At 39.7% G+C, this 19,716-nt stretch overlaps 1 protein-coding gene across 1 annotated transcript in view; it reads left to right on the top strand.

Moving 5' to 3' along the window:
- Nucleotides 1–19,716, top strand: part of GLP1R (glucagon like peptide 1 receptor) — an 85,828-nt gene that overhangs the window by 46,401 nt on the left and 19,711 nt on the right. The window contains exons 4-7 of the mRNA XM_002186783.7: nucleotides 5,756–5,865; nucleotides 8,649–8,755; nucleotides 12,113–12,266; nucleotides 13,677–13,836. Coding sequence (XP_002186819.2) covers nucleotides 5,756–5,865; nucleotides 8,649–8,755; nucleotides 12,113–12,266; nucleotides 13,677–13,836 — 531 coding nt within the window. The remainder of the gene's footprint in view (nucleotides 1–5,755; nucleotides 5,866–8,648; nucleotides 8,756–12,112; nucleotides 12,267–13,676; nucleotides 13,837–19,716) is intronic.

A 19,716-nucleotide genomic window follows, 5' to 3' on the forward strand; every position in this document is an offset into this window, starting at 1 on the left:
TGACCTTGACACCCTGATGTTGTAAAATGCAGATGAGGTTGGCTGTTTCAAATAGAGATGATACTCAATTTGTTTTTATTTGTAGTAAAAATGGGGCCAATAAGGAAAAGTTTTTGAGCTTTTTGCCCATCCTCTCCATATGTTAAAGTATTCAGCTACTTCTGGGATTTGATTTGATTTACAGGTTCAGTAGATAGAGGTTATTAGCTTCAATGCTAGCTCTCTACCTTTTATCAGCTCACAGAGACTGAGTTTTGGGCATCAGTCCATGTTTTAACATGTAATTCTAATGAGGTGCGACTGACACTGTTCAAATAAACTTGTGCCATTAAGCTGCTGTTCCAAAGGTTTTGCAATTTTTTGCACTTAAAAAGTAAATAAAATCAGATTCCCTATGCACTGGGTGTGGATTTGTTTATTTGCAGAGGATGGTAGCCAATTCTAGAATATAGTGGAATGATTTGAAACATTGTCTGTATGAAAGAGAAAACATAACAGTGAAGCGATACACAGAATAAAATAGACTCCACAATTTGGGGTAGTTATGAAGTGGGTATGTATTGTCAGTGCCCGGCACAAGCGAGATCGCTCTCCGAGACTTGTGCACTGATCTTTAGTCATCTGACCCAAACCTTTATTCCCAAAGGTGTTCCATATGCATTACATTACACAACTTTTGCATGCATATTCAACCCCTGGCGCTGCCTGCCCTCTCCCCTCATGCTAAATAAGTCCACGCCCTTCTGGGCACATGTGGTTTGCAGTGGTGGTCCTGCGGGGGTCTGGGGTGGTCTCTGAAGCTGAAGATCATGGTCTTCCTCATGGTTGAACTTTTGAACTCTTCCTCTCTGCACATGCACTTTCAGTCTTTTGGTGCTTATCTGAGTACCATATGTTAATTTGGTAAGCTTGGAGACAGAGGAGCCTCTTTATCTGGGTTCTTTGTATTGTCGGTCCCTTTTTGTTATTGTTCTTTTGCAAGAAGATTCAGTAATTTGCATTTTCTTATGCCCTTTTGTACCTTGGCGGAGGTTTCTTAAGTAAAAGGTTAAAATTCAACACATAATTCTACAAGCTAAAATATAAATGCTTCATTCATTTTGTTAACTTCAGTGAATTCTAAAAATCTCTCTTTCAACAGGACAGGCAAAAGGTATTGCAGGATAGCAAGGAGGCAAGAACCACCTTGAACCTTTAAAAAAAATATTGTTCATCACTCTGGTCTGTTAAACTGCTGCTGGTCTTTGTATGCTTGGTGTTTTGACTGCATTAAAGGTAAGAGGGCCTGAGTCACTGCAGAATTCAGGCATGGACAAATGTGATTTGCCTCTTAGCAAACCACCTGCGAGCAAGAAGCTGAAATTGCTCGGCAGTTGTGGGGGAATCTGTGTGGTGCCTTCTTTCTGTCATGGCATACACACAACCTTCTAGCATGTCACTGTTAGTTTGTCTCAGTGTCTATTAATAACTGATTTTCTTTTCAGCAATGGCACTGCATGAAAGTTGCAGGAAATGAGGTTTCTAGTGAGCTTTGGACCAGGCCCTCAGCAAAGAGAGAATGTGTACATATACTATCCCTTTATCTGTTTTAGAAGGTTGAAGATCTCTGCTATCCTAAGTCATGACCACCTGTGCAGAGAGGGTAATAAAAAGTACATGTAAAAAAATAGTTTTGAAACATTTTTAGGTAGCTTTATTGCAACCCACATGCTTTCCTCTGAGCAGAAAGAATGGTAAAACACTTGCAATTCTTGAGTCAAAACATTCCTGATTACAAGCTAGTGGATTCCTTGAATTTTGTTGGACCTGCAACAAAGATGAGAATTTTGTATATGAGAAGATTTAAAGTCTCCAGGGTTTTATAGGTTATTTTGGAGAAACACCAAAGGAGAGTTGCTGGTGTTTTACTCTGTCCCTCACATCACTGAGACAAGACTGGGGAAGAGCATTCAGCTCAGGTGAATCTCTTCTGAGCTGCTGGTCATTAACAGCTTTTTCTGTGTTTGGGCAGTAGTAGGTGGCAGCCTGTGCCTGAGCTTGTTGCCTACAGGAGAAGTAGATGGAGGCTGTTTGCCTTCCGCTTCTGGGAAATGGAGAAAGTAGGAATGTGGGCTGATGCAATCTGGGAATTTCGTTTCAGAGGCACACCTTTCCATGGGCATGCTGTATGAAGTCTGGGCTTTGGGCAGTCTCCTCCAGGCAGCTTCTCTGACTGATCACAAGGTGCTCAAAGGTGGCCACACCCTTGGGCTGGGTTTGCCTGGGAGACCCTGCATAGTGCTGGTGTTGGATGGACCAAGCTGCAAGGCATGAAGGGTCTCATGTGTGTGGTGTTTATTAATATCTGAGCCCTTCACAGCTCCACAGAGTGATGCTGTGTGGGTAATAGGAGTCTGACATATTACTGAAAGCATTCAATTTCCACAACAGTGAGACTTGTTTTCACATTTCTGAGAGAAACTGGCTGCCTGCAGTGCGTCAGCCATGTGTTATTTTCATGCCCTGCATTCTGCACTCTCTCAGCTCTTTCATGTGTTGTCCATGTATTAACTAGAATCTTAATGCTACCTTGAAGTGGAAATTTTTATAACATTTTTATAAATGCTCTTTAAAACATTCTTTTTTACAACATTTTCTATCTCATAAGCATTTTGGCTAATAAATTATTCTATAGACTGGGTATTTAGGCTCTCATATTGTCATGTGCAGTCTCATCTATTTTGAATTAGCTTGATTTATCCTTTTACATTTTAAGGCTCTTCCTGGCTACAGATAGCCCATCTGGTCTTCAGTTGCCTCCAAGTCCTGCACTGGTTACCCCTGTTTTGGCAATCAGTGAGTCTATGACAACCTGACACAGCTGGCATGTGACCCTAGAAGTCTGTGAGAGCCATCCACTTTGAGAGTTTGTGACTCCTGGATGTGGCAGGAATGTTCCTGTCCAGTGTAATAGCATTATATTTTTTTTTTCTTCATATCTAAATGAATTGCCTTGTCTTTCTGTCTGATAGCAAATTCCATGTTTCATTTACAGTAAACCTTTCAATTCTCTAATATATGCCAGCCTTCAGGATATACTAGGTTTTCCTCTTCATTATTTAAAAAGTCTTATCAATAAAAAGAAAATTAAAGTGTGTCATAATGATTGGGAGAGAAAATAAATATATTGAAGCTAAGCATTCATTCCAATTAGACCTTGCCACTAAGAAACAGTGACAGAGTGGGGGAATTCACAAAGAGTTTTAGAGAATGTGAAATAATGTTGAGGTTTGGGGGTTTTTTTTTTGCTTGTTTTTTAATTAATTCTCTTTTAGAGGGGTGGGGTTTTTTCCCTTGTGTTTTATTTTACAGGAATATAGTCAAATTTCTTGTTTTCTGAGATTATGCTTCATAATAACTTTGTCTTGTAATGCTTGGTTATAGCTGATCTAATGGCAGTCAGACAAAAGTTCCTAGTCCTATGACCCTCTGGACTTAAACTTCCTGGATTTCATGTTCATTGTCTCCAAATACACGATATTTACCGATTCCTAGGGCTGCTTTTGCATAGGTGTTTTGAATGGCTTACTTCAAGTTGCTGACCACTAGTCATAAAGGGGGTGAGAGGGGGAATGAAGTGTGAGATCCTTAATATATTCATAGAATCATGGAATGGTTTGGTTGGGAGGGACCTGAAAGATCATCTAGTTCCAACCACCATGCCCTGGACTGAGATTATCTTTCATTAGGCCAGGTTGCTCAAAGTCCCATCCAGCCTGGTCTTGAACTCTTCCAGAGATGTGGCATCCTCAGCCTCTCAACATAACCTGTTGCAGTGACTCACCACCTTTACAGTAAAGAATTTCTTTCTAATATCTAATCTGAATTTACTCTCGAGCTTTTCTTCTTCAGGAACTGAAAGGCTGTTGTAGGGTTTCCATGGAGCCTTTTCTTCTCCAGGCTGAAGTAAAAAAGCCATTGAGAACCTCACAGCCCTCTGCCTGTCCTCTGCAGCCAGGTCTCCTATATCCTTCCTGAGAGGACCCATGTTTTCCCTAGTCTTTCTTTTATTCCTGATGCTCCTAAATAAGCATTTTTATTACCCATGAGCGACATCATAGCAATGCACTGACCTAAGGAAGTGGTTGTCACTGGCAGTAGATAATGAGAGCAGGTGCAGTTAGTGGCTGTGAATGTGTGTGTTGCAGATGCTGTACCTAATATCTCCTTCTGTTTTTGTATGAACACATATCCTTAATAGTAAGGAAAAAACCTCTGTGAACATATGTTAATTTTTATCTCATCTTGATATTACCTCTTACTGGTGTATTCAGTATAGCAATTACAAAACCAAATAGACTGTGCATGCCAGAACCATTATCAGCTACCATTTAGCATACTCATTAAAAATGGCTTATTAGAATATTAATGTTTATATATTTTTTAACATTATTACTTATAGTACCTACTAGTTGTCTGCTGCTGACAATTATCAAATAGATTATCTGTTGTCAGCTAACATGCAAATAGCCTACTCGGTTGCTAGAATTTCAAATACATTTTAAAATTTTCCCATTGAACAGAAATACCAAATTCTAATTATTCTAGTTTGCAGTAATGAGGGAGCTGACAACAGGATGAGGTTGAAGCAGGCAAAGCTGGGTTTGAGCAAAAGCTGTAATTGGGAGGTATTTTGATGCCCATGTAGAACTGAATCCTCATAACTCATCTTCTTATACCCCAGAATATTATAAGTGTATTTTTCCAAACATTGTCTGGGTAGAGGCTAACCCTGTTTGAGGGATTGACTCAGCATTGCTTTTTGAGGGGTAGATTCATTATACAGAATAGGTCAGTTTACTGGATCAAAAATGTGATTAGTGAGAAACTTTATTTGCAAAACAGCTCATACAAGGACACTTCCAGTTGCTTGTGTCTACAGCTGTCTAAGTTGTTAGATTTCCCCAGTACTCCAGACACTAGAGAGGGAATTTCTTTTCATACGCTATGACTGAGTGCTGCTTTCCCTTTGCACTTTTTCTTTTGGTACTTCAGTCTGACATAATTTTATTAGGAGCCATTTCAATGTACTTGCTTTTACACGATCAAGCAGCTTACTGCTTGAGAAAGGTGTTTAATTTATTGCTAATTTTGTTATTCAAAGATGTAGACAGAAGGAATAGAAAGGGTACTTAGATAGTTTAGGAAAAGATTTATGGCTTCGTTTTGTAGCACAGATGTTTGTATAAGCATATATATTTTGGGAAGCTTGTGTTAGCATACCTGTTCTGAGGTTTCTCTGGGTCTGCATGCTTTTGGAAAAGAAAAAGCACATTTAGTCTTTGTGCACCTTCTTTTCCATGTAGAATCTATATCTGAAGCTTAATATTCCTAGAATTTCTTTGTTTCAAAATCTAATATTTTAGTGAGCTGGAATTTATGCATGTTGTAAAATCCACACAAATATGGAGCAATTATTTCAGTCTCTTATTAGTGTGGAATGGTCAGCAACTGTCCTGGAACATGTCCTGGTGCCATCTGATACCTTGGCAGCTGCTCTGGGGTCCTGAGGACAAGCAGCAGAGTGTTGGGGGTCAGGCAGGGAGCAGGACTTCCCCTGCCATGCTGCAGCTTCCCTCTCCAGCCAGGAGAGCAGTGGGTGAGGAAGGAGGGTTGCATGGAGATGCTCTGTGAGCCTTGCCCCTTGGTCGAGTAGATTCTCTTCCACTGACCCTGTGGCTCTTTTTGTGGCTGTGGCTCTTTTTGCTCCTGGCAGTGCTGCATGGGCAGGTGTACCGCTTCTGCACCTTGGAGGGGACCTGGCTGCTGAAAGAGAATTCAACCCTGCCCTGGAGGAACCTGTCTGAGTGTGAGCCCTCTGACCAGGTAAGACTTTCGCCCATTTCCCCCCATCTTTCTGCTGTTATTTAGGACAAAGCAGAAGAGAGGAAAAGAATAATTTTTGATGCCCACGCATGTAGGACTCAGATTCAGTCAAAGAGAGAAACAAGAGTTTCTAGCCAGGCAGAAGCTTGGGAAAGACCTGGAAAAGAATGTAAATAATTCTTTATCTCTCTTGTTTTTCACATTGTTTATAGTTAAGTTCTATCACTGTGCGTCAAGCACTTTGCACCAGTGGTGTGGATTGTTTTCACTTCAGAACCAATGGAGTTGGTCCTCACGAAGCTCTGTATAAAAGAGCAGTGTATTTTGAATAAATCGGAGTTTTACTCTCAGCAGCCTTCTGATCAGAGTCTTCTCATTCCCGTCCTGCCTTGACAGCGACACCGCGTTTTTCTCCTGTCAGAGTAATCCTGACTGATTCACCTCAGAAAGCCTAATGTTAAGGGACATCAGGTCTCTCCTCTTCAACAAAGGGAACATGAAGGGTAGATGAGAGCACGATTAAATGTACATTAGAGCCAAGAGAAGTGACTTGGGTCATCCCAGCTGTGCTGCAAGTTGAACAAGGAGCTCAACTGAAGGAATGACCTACTGTTATTCCTTTGCCCGTTTTCCATTGTCACTTGTCGTTGTAATATGACCAATGGTAAAATGGTCATTGTAATAGTGACAATTTGCTCTGTCTTGTTAGCAGTGATTATTTTAGGTGATTAAGGTGATTAAGATAAACTGACTTGAAGGATATTTGCTTTTTCACCGTTGGGCATGGGGCAATACCTGCCCTTTTTTTTTGTTTAAGGTTTTTTTGTCTTTATACCTTCATTTTCTGTGGGTGATGGAATTAGGCTTGTCAGTATTATTTTCTTGCCCTCGTGCTTTTTACTCTGCAGGGAGCTGAGATGCCTGGCACTAGATGAAGGAGAGCATAGGGATTTTCAGAGGATTTTTGACAGCCATTGGCGTCAGCCAGTGCACTGTGTGCGTTTCCCATGACACGTGATACCGCTACTACTGTGAACTTCTCAGAGTGATGCTTTTCTTCACAGAAATTGAGTGCACTCTCTCTATCCTGGAGTACTGGAAACTAGTGCATTACCTAGTCAAAACAGTTCAAGTTTATGAAAGTCCCAAGAACTGCAGGATCTATGCCCTCTGTGGTTTCCCTTTTGTGTTCTGTGCTATATCAGCAGAACACATTGTCTTAACGCTGTGTATAAGCCTGGTTTTTTTGACTTTTCCTTGTTGGCCATTATGATTTCTTCCAGAGCTGTGCTGGGACATGCCAATGAGTGAGATACCTAATGGTAACACTTGTTCATTTGGTTCCTGCCTCCAGTTTTTCATTAACTCATCTGGATTCTGAAACCTTTTGAACATGGTGTCACTCCCTGAAATGTGAACAGCCATGTTTGGCTTCCCAGCTAATGTATATAGAGCCCCATAGTAACTTTGGTTTATGCATCTGGCATATGGGAACAAGAAGTTGTTTTTATGAGTTTGTCATGTGTTATATTACAAAAGTAACTAAAACAAATTCCAAAGTGTTAGTGAGTCTTTATAAATTTAGGTGTATGATGTCATTTTCATCCGTGTATGTGTTTTAAATTGTTAGGTTTCAGTTGTTTGCTTAAGCTTTGATACTGAAGAGATTTTGCTTTTCATAAGGCAACTTTCATAGCATTCCCTTTAAAGCAATAAGCTAGCAAATCTGAGGTACAGCCTGTGTGTTCACCTTAAATCCTCCTGGCTGTGCAAAATACTGAATAACTGTACCTAATTTATGAAGTACAAAGAATGTATTCCTTTGTACAGCACAGGTCTCAGGAGTCAATTGCAGAGTTAGCAGCTTGAAGAAGGAAAATAAAATCCCTGAGTCTATTTAGACGAAGTGCTTAGAGCTGAACTAGAACAGTGAATATGAATGTGCCTTGGAGGCTAAGCAGTAAGACTCTCTTAAAATTCAGACCTGCCATACCTTTTCAAGTAATTCTCTTCTCAATAAGGATTTTGGCCAGAATTTTCAAGCAAGGGTCTCAGTAATCATGTTTTCAGTGAATCTGAAGAGAGCCCCTGCTGCTCTTGTCTGCAGCAGGTCACTCCGTCTCAAAGAGTGTGGTAACACCCAGGTCATGAGGTGCTGTTGGGCTGTGGTTTGTTACCAGGAGGTAGAATAGTTGAGGCAGAACACAGGTTATTTGGGGGCAGAAAAGGGTTTAGCTATATGAATGCACGACATGTTTTGCATCCAAATCATCAAATAGGACCTGTCTTGTTGCACTTTGAGTATAGATGTAGCACTTCCAAGTGCAGATGAGGACCCTCCCTCATTATCACAGTATGGAGACTAGATTGAAGTGCTCAAGTCTGAAAAGATTAGGTCTTCCATTTTTACTATGGGTCTGAGTTGTGTCTGTGCTTCCTGCCATCAGTTTTAAGACTTGCTTGTGTGGTAATTCACGTCTCTCCAACTTTATTATGAAATCATGTCACATTATCTGTTTTTCTAGCCAGGCTGCAAAACCCAACTATTTGAGCCAATACCTGGGAGCAGCTGAGGAATTGAGATTAAATTTTTATTTTTTTAGAGCATATAGAAAGTGAAAGACTGATTTGACATGTGCATTTAAACTTGAAAGTAAGAGAATGATTTCTGGCTATCATTAAGAAAGCTAGAAGATAGCTGGGAGAAAAGAACTGAAGGCCATGAGCTCTCTCTTTTCCCCCTCCACTTTTTTGTTTTTCTTTTCTTCTTTATATGCTCTCAGGATGCACCAGAAGAACAGCTCCTGAATTTGTCCATCATATACACCATTGGATATGCTCTTTCCTTCTCTGCCCTTGTAATAGCAACTGCCATTCTTCTTGGATTCAGGTAACTGGAGAAGCTTTGAAGAGAGTGAACTAAAGGTTTTATGTTTTTCTCTATGATAGTATCAGACTTTAACAGAAACATTTGATTATTTTTTTCCCTCCTTCCATCACCTCATTATTTCTCTATCTTTTGTCACTTCTGTGTTTCTTCCTAAAATAATTCCTTCTCAAAATGCAAGTAAAATTGCCAAATTTTTGCAGTTGCCCATATGAACACATAGAACAGGTACTTTTTATCAGTTAGAGTATTTTGTTTGGCAAGTTTTTATTTCAATGAAATTTCCATTGGAATAGGTGGTAAAAGAGAGAGATGCAAGCATTCCTTCATGGTCTCACCTTGAAGATGAGGCACACATCTGAAATGGGCATGGACATTTAGGAGAAAAATGTTCATCTTGCTTTGTTTGGAGTTAACCAGAGCATAAATCTCAGTCTGGCCTATGTCCCAGCCTTCACATACAAGATGTGCAGAAATGCATTTTTGATAAAATTTATACTTTTGGAGAACTTTCAGAAATTCTTATTTTGTTCACAATATGGAAGAGAGTCTTAATTTGGAACTTGAAACATTTGTGAAATAAATTGCTGACAGCTGGTCATAGTGACATATTGAGTTCATCCAGGTTTGCACCTAAAAATTCAATAGAACATATAAAAATTTAGACTCTCTTGGTTGCCCATGCCAAAGATAACTGGTGTATTTGGTTAAAAAATGAATAAAAGACAAAAACCCCCACCAGACCAAAACACAACTTTGGATTCTAATAAGGATCTTTTTTTTTTTCCCTCTGTAAATGCAAGAGATGTTTTTATTCCGGCCAGACTTTCCTTCAGTTTGGGGGTGCTGAGCACAGGAGATGGATACCTAGAAAACACAAAAATGAGATCCTGTTCTGTTGCGGGAAGGAAGTCACTCTGCCGTGAAACTGATCCCTCCAACCAGATCCCATCCCTTTTATGTCCTGGTGATGCTGCCTCCTGAAATAGTATAATGTTCCATGTCCTGGTACTCTTATTTGAAGTCAAGTCAGGAACCTTTAGTAATCCTCTGATCCTTAACAAACTTCCTTCCCTGACTGAAGAATTGCCACTGCCAGTTATTGGTCATTTCCTCTGGTGCCTGCATTACACTTTCAGCAAGGCAGTCCCTTTCCTTTCTTCCCTTATATATTTAAAGAGGTCAGTCATGTCTTTTAACTTCTAATTTCCAAAACTGAAGTGATGCAAGCCTTCTAACATTGAACCATACTTTTTTAGCACTATATTATCTCTTCTCCTTCCAGTGGAGAAGCATAAATGAGCAATATCAAGTAAGTCTTAAAATGACTGCAAAAATCCAGAGACATGCTCATCCCCTGTGAATGCCATGTGATAGTTATGATTTGTATGTGTCGTACCTGTGCAACTTTGGGACCTTTCTGAAGAAGGACCAGATGGTCTTGAAGTCTCCAAATATCTCCCAGGATAACTGTTTTCCCCTCATTTCACCTATCAATGACACTTCTTGAGTAATCTTAGCAGACCAAATGTAAAGGTCACAGAGCACAATTGTGTACTTTTTGAAGGAAGGAAGAAAGGATGTTTTCTGGCAGGGAACAAAGAGCAAGTTTGTCACCAAGGAGTGGTAGGAGAGAGGGAATTTTGATGTCTTGACTTTTGTGGGATGATGCTTTAGCAATTTTTTCCTTCAATTGTGGACTGTACACAAGTGTGTACTTCTTATTTTGAAAGTGAGGGTCTAGGGACATCAGAGGTGCCAAGAGTCTTGTTAAAACTATGCTATCAATCCATTTTCTGTTCTCCTGTCTCAGTTGTTTACCAGGAGACAATGTCATCCTGGATCTCATGAAATATGAGACCTACCCCTTTGTGCATTGCAGTTTCTGGTTTCTGACTGGAATCTCTGCTCAGCCTCAACAAATGGGGATCAAAATCTAATTCAATGACTTGCAAGTACTGATGGGCCTCTTAGAGTTCTTAGACTACAGAATAACCTTTATATTTGTCTTTAAAGGTGATACAGCAGAGGAAACAGTTTCTGTCTAGAGTACTATTTTGGATCCTCTGAAAAAAAAGGAAGGAAAGTCTGTCATTTCAGTGGTGGAAGCTGAATTAGGCCCATAACTTCATGACTGAAACAATTTGAATAGCTTGCATTGCCTGTAGCAAAAATACTCAATAACTACTTGCAAACTATTTTCTTCAATTGCCTAATTTACATAACTTTTTCAATCAGATTGAAATGTGTAGCAGTTCTGAAGGGTAGCAACAAATGAATTTTGAGTTTAGGGAACACAAGTATTAATAATAGGTAAATTTTGAAATAAATTGTGACTTAAAAGTGATACAAAAATTCTACCTGACCTATAATAAACAAGTTGTTCTTCAGTGCAATCAGACCAAGTCAGTTTTTCTAACAAAATTTATAGAGCTGTAAAAACCAGACACATGAAGTATAAGTTCATTGAAACTTTTGCTGGAATAATTGCCGATTACCATATGTTACGTCTATCTTTTAGCATCTTAAAAATCATACCTAGTGTAACTTTCTTTTTGGCGAAGTGTGTACCCTTGCAGAGCTGGGAGAAGAATGTTTGTGAATAAGGCTGGTAAAATATTGGCAGCACTCTGCAAGTGGATGCCCTATACATGACTGCAGTTGCTTTTGCTATCCCTTAACACACTTTTTTTTTTGACAAGTAGCAATTTTATTGTCTTTGCAGCAGGCTGCTGAAATTCAAGAGGATTTTTCCTCTGTTTTTTTTTTTGTTTTCAATTCTGAATGCAGAGGTGAAAAATCTGTTCCTTTTACTTCTGCAAAAAGTATTAACAATTCTCCCAGAAGGTAGTTTGAATATAGATTTTTCTCTTGTTGTCAAAGGGTGATTTGCAGGTCAATGTTTTTTCGTTGTGAGCTTGAGCAGAGCCAGAAGCTGCACTGCATACCAGTCCTGAGCTTTGCCAAGGTAAACTTGCACAGTGACATTGGGGTCAATTCAAAGCAATTAGCTTCAGCATTATGTGGAACTCGACTTTTTCAGTTCTTTCAGATAAGGCTTCTGGAAATTACTTTATTTTTACACTTTTTAAGCTTTTGACTTTTTTTTTATTTAATACACCTATCTTCTTCCTCTCCCCAAACATTGTCTCTAAGGGTTGAAGTTTTGAATGTGTTTTCCTTGATGGTATTTTCTTCCCAAAGACAGTTTGAAATCCCTACAGCCATTCTCAAGTTATGGGGTTTCCTCTGGTGCCTCCTGATTTCTTACAGGGCTCATTGTTCCCTTTCTCAGTCCTGTGTCTGATGTTGCATCTTTTATGTAGGTAGTGGATCGTGACTAGATTTTTCTTTTTACAGACATCTGCATTGCACAAGGAATTACATTCACCTGAACCTCTTCGCCTCTTTTATCCTCCGCGCTATATCTGTTTTCATTAAAGACTCAGTGGTGAAATGGATGTACAGCACAGCCACACAAGAGTACCAGTGGGAAGGACTTATAGCCTTCCAGGTAAGGGCAGACACTGTGGTCATTCAGAGGATATTGGAGTCATCACTGTGGTGTGCCTGCATGACAGTAGGTAATTTAATTCTTTAGTTGATGGCATAACATGTTTTTCTACCTGTGGGAAGTTTGCCCCCACTAGACAGAGGAACAAGAAGCTGATCTTTTTGCATACATACATACATATATATATACATATATACACACACACCAATGCCCATATCTTCTTTCTGTGCTGCAGTTTAATTTCTTTCCAGCAGTGACAAGAGAGCATTTCTTCTCCTAAGCCAGCACTTTTTGTGATAGAACTGTCCATCTGGTAAGTTGGTTTTCCACCAGCTAAGTTGATTGTTCTTGGTCATCTCTATATAATCTTTTGATGACAGGAAAAAAAGGAAGCATCTGATTAAAATGCAAATTTGAAAGCACTTAGAAAAGCTTTGGAGGAATAGGCTAATTAAATACTTCTAACTGATGAGAGAGGATATACAGCTCTTCTGTAAATAATGATGAAAATGTGCCCTTCCCCATTTGAGTTTGGAATGCAAAATGTACTTGATACCGCAAAGAAAAGTAGCTCTATTATCTGTATAACTCTTGAGACTCTAAAACATGGGTATGGTATTTGCTGCTGCAGTACAGGGTTGGAGCGGTAAGGGAAACTCTCTTGATGCATCCTTCGTGCCCATCCTTTTCTAACACTGCCTAAGGCAGAAGTGCTAAAACAACTTAGTGAATCTCATATGATGGTTGATTTTTTTTTCTTATCTGCAATTTATCAGTTGCCAGAAAATAACATTGTATCTTAAATGGTTTGGAAATGTTCATATTGGATTCTCGGTCATTTCCTCTTTCCAAAAAGCATAGACTTTGATTTTACACACGGTTTACTCAATAGTGGTTTCATCAGGTCTGATGGATATATTAATTAGGTAATCAGGTTTCCTACTTATCTAAAGCCCTACTGATCATCTCTGTATTTTACCAGCTATGAGAGAATTTGCACTTAAATGGGGTGCACTAGGCAACATTGCTATTCTATGAAAATATCATTTGCTTTGGCAAATAGTCAACTTTAGGGCATCCACTCTTTTCTTTTTAATAGAGTAATTCTCAACTGCAAAACAGAGTATCCAGGAAAGTGAAAGATTCACTGTCATTGATACAGTACCTTTCACTTGTTCGTTTAATCTTTATTCCTTATTTTAAGGAGTAGTGTTGTTGAAAGCATCTGTCTGCTGTGCATAGCACCTATTACTGGCTTCTGTCCATTCAGCAATAAAACATATTATTAGAGCTCTCTTTCTGAGGAGCAAGAATAGTAAAGAGAAGCAGTCTTTTGGTCTTTTGAGTTAGTATCCTTTTATTCTCAGTCCCTGTTGGGTTACTTTGGGCTGTGCTTTTTTTCTATCACAGGAATCACTCAGCTGCCGTTTGGTCTTTGTGATGATGCAGTATTGTGTGGCTGCAAATTACTACTGGCTGCTGGTGGAAGGCATGTACCTGTACACACTGCTGGTACTTTCGGTCTTCTCTGAGCAGAGGATTTTCCGCATCTATCTCTGCATTGGTTGGGGTGAGTTGATTTTTTTCCATTTGTCCTCCTGTGGCTGCACTGGCAGAGGGGATAACAGGAAAATTTGTGTGTCTGTCCTAGTGCTGCCCAGTTCAGGTTCTGCACTCTGCATTCTCTTTTTGTTCCCAATTCATTACCTTGTTTGGGCTGAAGGGTGTGGTCACAGCTCCTGGATGCTCACGGCACAGAGGCTGTGGGACACCGCAGAAACCCACCAAACCAGTGGCAAGCTACTTTTCCTTCAGGACGTTAGCTTCCTAGGACAGATTGTGTGTGGGTAGTTCCAGCTGGGTGTGGACTTCTCTGGACTTCCCCCCTTCATCTCCTGAAAGTCTCCCATTGTATTTAAAGGTGTGTGAACTACTTGTGGTGCAAAATAGCAATGATGCTTTGCATCTGGGCAAGGATAACAGTAGAGAAGTAGTGACAGCATGAGAGGAGGTGATGCAAAAAGGCTTATGAACAAGGGGTTGCTAGCTGAGAGGTGTCATGTTGGCTAAGTAGGCAGAGCAGGTAAAATAGGGATTTTCTGGGGAAAAAAAGCCATGGTGCATGTGCCATGGGCACGTGTGTGCTTGAAATCAAGGGTTGTGATGCCTTGATGTGCTTGAAATCAGCTGGTTGAGTAAGGGTCACATTCTGTAGAAAGGGTAAAGCTTTGACTCTTTCACTGTATAGATCACCTATACAGTGAAAATACATTACAGTTTGGGATTAATCCTATTTTTGGAGTGATCTTGCATGTACTTCTATTGCATTCTCTCCCTCCCTATTCTCTACCCCTTCCCTATTCATGGAATCAGGCCAATTTTGGAAAGATGAAAGTAAATCCAAGTAAATACTAGAAGTGTATCCCTCTAGCAGATACAGTACCACAGATACTAGTTTGAACATTTAAATAGCTTTGAGTCTCCTCCTCTCTCTACGGATTTCAATTGTGAATATTTTAGCAAATTAGTTCACTGCAAAAATGCATATAAATGGCATATTATTGTGAATTACCCAATTCTACAAAAATGTGATATATAAGGAGGAAAGGTTTTCTGGCATATTGATAGGAATAAATAAATGCAAATAATAGCAGTTTCCTGCAGGAGAGTTTTATTTTAAATTCTCTTTTCTTCCATATTCTTTTATGTCAGGCATGCAGGAAAAGCAGCACCTTTTTGTTTAACATTTGAACTATATGTTTTAATTAGACCCTCAATTTAATTTAAAAGAAAGAGGAGTGGGAGCTATCCTGAAGCATGACTTTTCCATTTCCTTTCATGACCTCAGTCATGAAAGGAAATGGAAAAGAAATTACAACAAAATTATGTCTAGTCAAATCCTATGGGGATTGTGTTGTCTTACAAGAACAGGTAGGCTGCTTTTGGTCTGAATCACTTCTATTTAGAGTTTGTCTCCTGCAAATGCAGAAGGCAGAAACAGATGATGTTACTTTGGTTTTGTTCTTCCATTACAAAGGTGGTTTTGCTATTGTATATTGAATTTTTAAATGAGTGTGTGGAAATGAGCAACAATGCAAGAACTTGGCACTAGATACGTGGGTTTCACCCAAGCTTTCTAGAAAAATTCTGTCCATGCCATTCAATAGTTACCTGTATGGTTTCTTGCTCTTCCATATGTGTCTGCATGTGCAAACCTTGCCAATGATTTTCCACCTTCAAATGCAGAGCATCTGCTGTTTCAGTGCTCCCAGATTAGTTATACCAGATCACAATTTCATCTCTAACCAGTGGAAAGATACCAAATTTTTTCCCGTTCTTTCTGCTTCTTCATTGATGAGTCCATTTTTTTGGATGCTCAAGTCCCTCACCAGGTAACTTTCAGCTGTATGCAATGCTCAGAAGATTTTTATTTAATATGATTTTTAAGCTGCATGATAGCCTCAGTGTAGATGAAGCTGAGGCTTCAGAGAGAGAGACAGCAGGTTCGTGTTTGAACTATTGTCCTGCTCTTTGAAATAGGTAATCAGCTGAACAAAAAAATACATATTTATTTGATTGCCAAATAATTTGATACTCTGACCCTTTGTTCCATTAATGAATTGTCCCCTCACAGGACATTTTTGAACTTGTTCATTTCTCATCATTTGATTAATATGTATGAAAACTTCATGTTTATTGCTCAAAACCATAGTCACTTCATGTTGTTATTTCTTAGAATTATAACTGAGGATTGTGATCACTCTCAGACATGCTAGAGTGTGCTCTCCTGGAGCTCAGGGTACTGAGCTTGATGTGCACCCTCCTCGCTGCCCTTAGGTCCTTGAATTCTACCATTTCATAGTCACTACTGCCAAGGCTGCCCTTGAGCTTCATGTTCCCCACAGCTCCTCCTTGTTGGTGAGAACAAAGTCCAGCATGACACCTCTCCTCATTGGCTCCTCTGTCACTTGGAGAAGGAATTTATCGGTGTGATGCAGGAAACTCCTGGATTGCTTACGCCCTGCTGTGCAGTCCCTCCAGCAGATATGGGAGTGGTTGGAGTCCCCCAGGAGGACCAGGGTTTGTGACTGTGAGACTGCTCTGTCTGTCTACAGAAGAGCTTCCCGGTCCGGCAGCCTGCAGCAGACTCCCCTGTAATGTCACTTGTCCCTGTCCTCCCTTTAGCCTGACCCATAAGCTCCTAGTCAGCTCGTCACCCATCCCTAGGTGGAACTTCATCCACTCCAACTGCTGTTGATGTGGTGACAGCCCCTCCTGCTCTCTCCTGCCTGGCCTTCCTGAAGAGCCTGTGGCAATCTGTTCCAGCACTCCAGTGAGGAGCCATCCCACCATATCTCTGTGATAGCCCTGCAGGTACTGGCACTGGCATGCTGGTGGTAGGAGTGGGATAGATTAAGGATCACATTCCCCAGTAACTTCAGTTTAAAGCCCTCTTCCCAGGCTTGGCAAGCCTATGACTAAAGATTTTCTTTCTCTTCTTTGTCAGATTCAGCCTATAGTAGACCAGTTGTTCCAAGATATTCCAAATATATTTTTGTTACATGATAATATCAGGTCAGTTCTAAAGTCAGTTATTAGACAGTAGTCCATTTATTATCAGTTCAAATGATTAATTATCCTTTGCTGTTGAAGTGTTTATAAAGAGAAAAGCCTATCTTGCATTATTGTACTTGAAAAAACCTAGAAAAGTCATAAAATCTTGATAGACCTATGAAAACTAATGTAGTTTCATAAATTGGGAGATTTATGCTAACATCATGTATATTGATAGGATTCTCTAAACCTTCCCTATTACTTGTGAGGTAGCTGCATTCCTAATGGCCACTTGGTTGCTGAGATTTCATGCCACACCAGGCTTTGAGATGGCAGTGTTACATTTTTCCTATTTCATTTAATGTGGAATATGTCTTGCTTATGTCTTGTTTCTTTGTCAAAGCAGACTTCCATACATTTATGTCAACCTTAAGTTCCACATATCTTACTGCAAAAGCAATTGTATATTCCTATTTCAATGCTGATGGATAAAAAGAAGGCAGAAACACTTAGCAGCATCAAAACCCCAAAATTTTAATAGGCTAATGGAAGAGCAGGTAGGTGAGAGGTTTCCTTCACTCTGGGGGTTAGCTCAGCAGCAGCTACAACAGCTGTTGATTCACATAGTTATTTGCACTTGCAGAAAAAAATTCTGTTGCTATGCACTGCTGGTACCTGGTGCTTCCTTGAGAAATCCTTGCCCATGGATCTCACTTTCTAGAGAGAAGATAAAGCATTTATAAGAAAGCAGTGGAAAAAAAAAAAAACACAACCTAACCACAGAGATCAAAATCATTACTTTTTTTTTTTTGTTTGTTTCTCAGTATGTGCAGACTGGTCAGAATCAGTGGCCAGGACACCAACCCAGTTTTCATCATGTGTGAGCCAAGGCAGGAGTTGCTGAGCCTGACATTGACTTTCAGCTATCAGTGCTGTACTGAGTAGTCTCTGGAGAAGAGCAGTTTATACTGTAAAGCTGTTGTATCAGCAGATTTTAGTGGAAAAGGGACCCATTCACATTTAAGAGTAGAGAGAAGGGAAGAATGGGGAAACAACAGAAGCATCCCACTGTGACTCTGAGTGATATCTAGACAAGGAGACCATTTTTAGCAGTAAAAGCTAAGAAGAAAACGTTAATAAACAGCTAAATATTCTCTGAGCTTCTGTGGTGATTTTACACCCAGTTGCACTTGCAGCAGGAAAATCACCATAAAAAAGAAATAATCTGCTTCCTTCCAAGCCCTGGCAATCCAAACTTGCTCTAAAGAAGAATACTTTGAGGAATGAAGCTATTAAAAGCAGGAAGCCTGGCTGGGGCTACAAAAATTACATCCTGATTGCAAGGAATATATGACTGGAGTAGAGCCAGTAAGAAACCTTCCTTTAGAAACCCAGTATGAACTCACTGTGGCAAGAGGATGTATTCATTGCTCTGACCACTTCTTTTCTATTTTCAAATGAAAACTCTGCTTCACACAAGGATGTAAAAATAGATTTTGTGTCCAGAGTGATCTTGGTAAGAAATGCACGTCAATAATTCCTCTTAATCCTCTTCACCCTCTTGTTTTCTAAATAAAACTTTTTCATGTTCTTCCCTTTTTTAGGAAAAAAAAAAAAAGAATCTTTTCATATCATCACTGCTTTTACACTTTTTACATGTAGTCATATTTGTTTATCATTTCTCTCAGTTCCTCGTGGCATCATTCTTGCATTCCTTCATCAATCTAGTCAGAGCATCTTGGATGATTTCTGAGAGAAAGAAGAATGGACTTGTTCTTCTGGTTTATGTGCCTGATATTCTCAGAGGTCGAAGTTATCACACATGGAAACAAGGGATGTCAGGTTATGGCTAAAATACTGAAAACAGCCCTAAAATGCTGTATTTAGAATATGTCCTTTAAGGGTTTCAGGAGGATGGCAGTGCTCTGGTCCTTCAGAGACAAATCTACTTCAGGAAGAATCTCTAATCAGCACGTGAGGATGAGGGGAGCCTCCTTGCTCCTCATGTGTTTTTCCTGAAATTGCCTCCATGTAAAGTCAGGAACAATAAATGGCTACAATTACGGTGTCTGTAAGAATGGAAATTTGCTTGCACGGTAAGGGAAAGATGATGGCATGGAACAGCACCACCTGGTAACACCACTCGTGGTAATGGGGACATGGTGGGTTCCAGAACAAACCCAAGCTTTTCTGTTCTGTTACCAGAATATCTCAGAACTGTTAAATTAAGAGACTGATTTTTGCATGTTGTTATCAGGACATGGTAACTTCCATTAGCAGCTGTAGGAATTTCTTGCCCCTCTCATTAGGGATAGTGGAGCATTCTGAAAAGGTCAACTTGTGAAGGTTTTCTCAACATTCTGTTCTCTTATGTACCCCGTTCTTTTGACATTCTAAAAGATGATTGTTTTTCTAACTTTTTTTTGTTTTTCTTACTATTCAGACACCTGGCCAGGTGTAGAATATGTAAGCTAGAGTGAAACTAAGTAGGTTGTGCTGCTTATTTATTGCAGTGGAACGTTAAGATGTTGATTTGACAGTTCCAATACTTTCTCATCATCCATAATATATATTATTATTGCAGCCTATAATTCAGATGCCCAGTCATTTGAAGTTGAACTTTATTAGCTGAGCTGTCAGCACGCTTATTTTCTAGTACACTTGACAGATTTCATAATCACCATGTAGTGTTCAAAGATTTTGCGTCTCCTGTCAACCTGCAAGAATTAAGATTGCAGAGTTTATCATGATCAGGCTGTTGCAGTTTCTGGCATCTTCAGCAGTGATGCAGTACAGAAGAAAAAGTACACATTACAATTTCCAGAATTCAGAGACTTTTCTCTGGTCAGTTAATCTTGGAAGAGATCCATCTCAGAGCTTTCTGTACGGCAAAAAA

The sequence above is a fragment of the Taeniopygia guttata genome, chromosome 3 (genome assembly GCF_048771995.1).
Source record: "Taeniopygia guttata chromosome 3, bTaeGut7.mat, whole genome shotgun sequence".
Classification (NCBI taxonomy): domain Eukaryota; kingdom Metazoa; phylum Chordata; class Aves; order Passeriformes; family Estrildidae; genus Taeniopygia; species Taeniopygia guttata.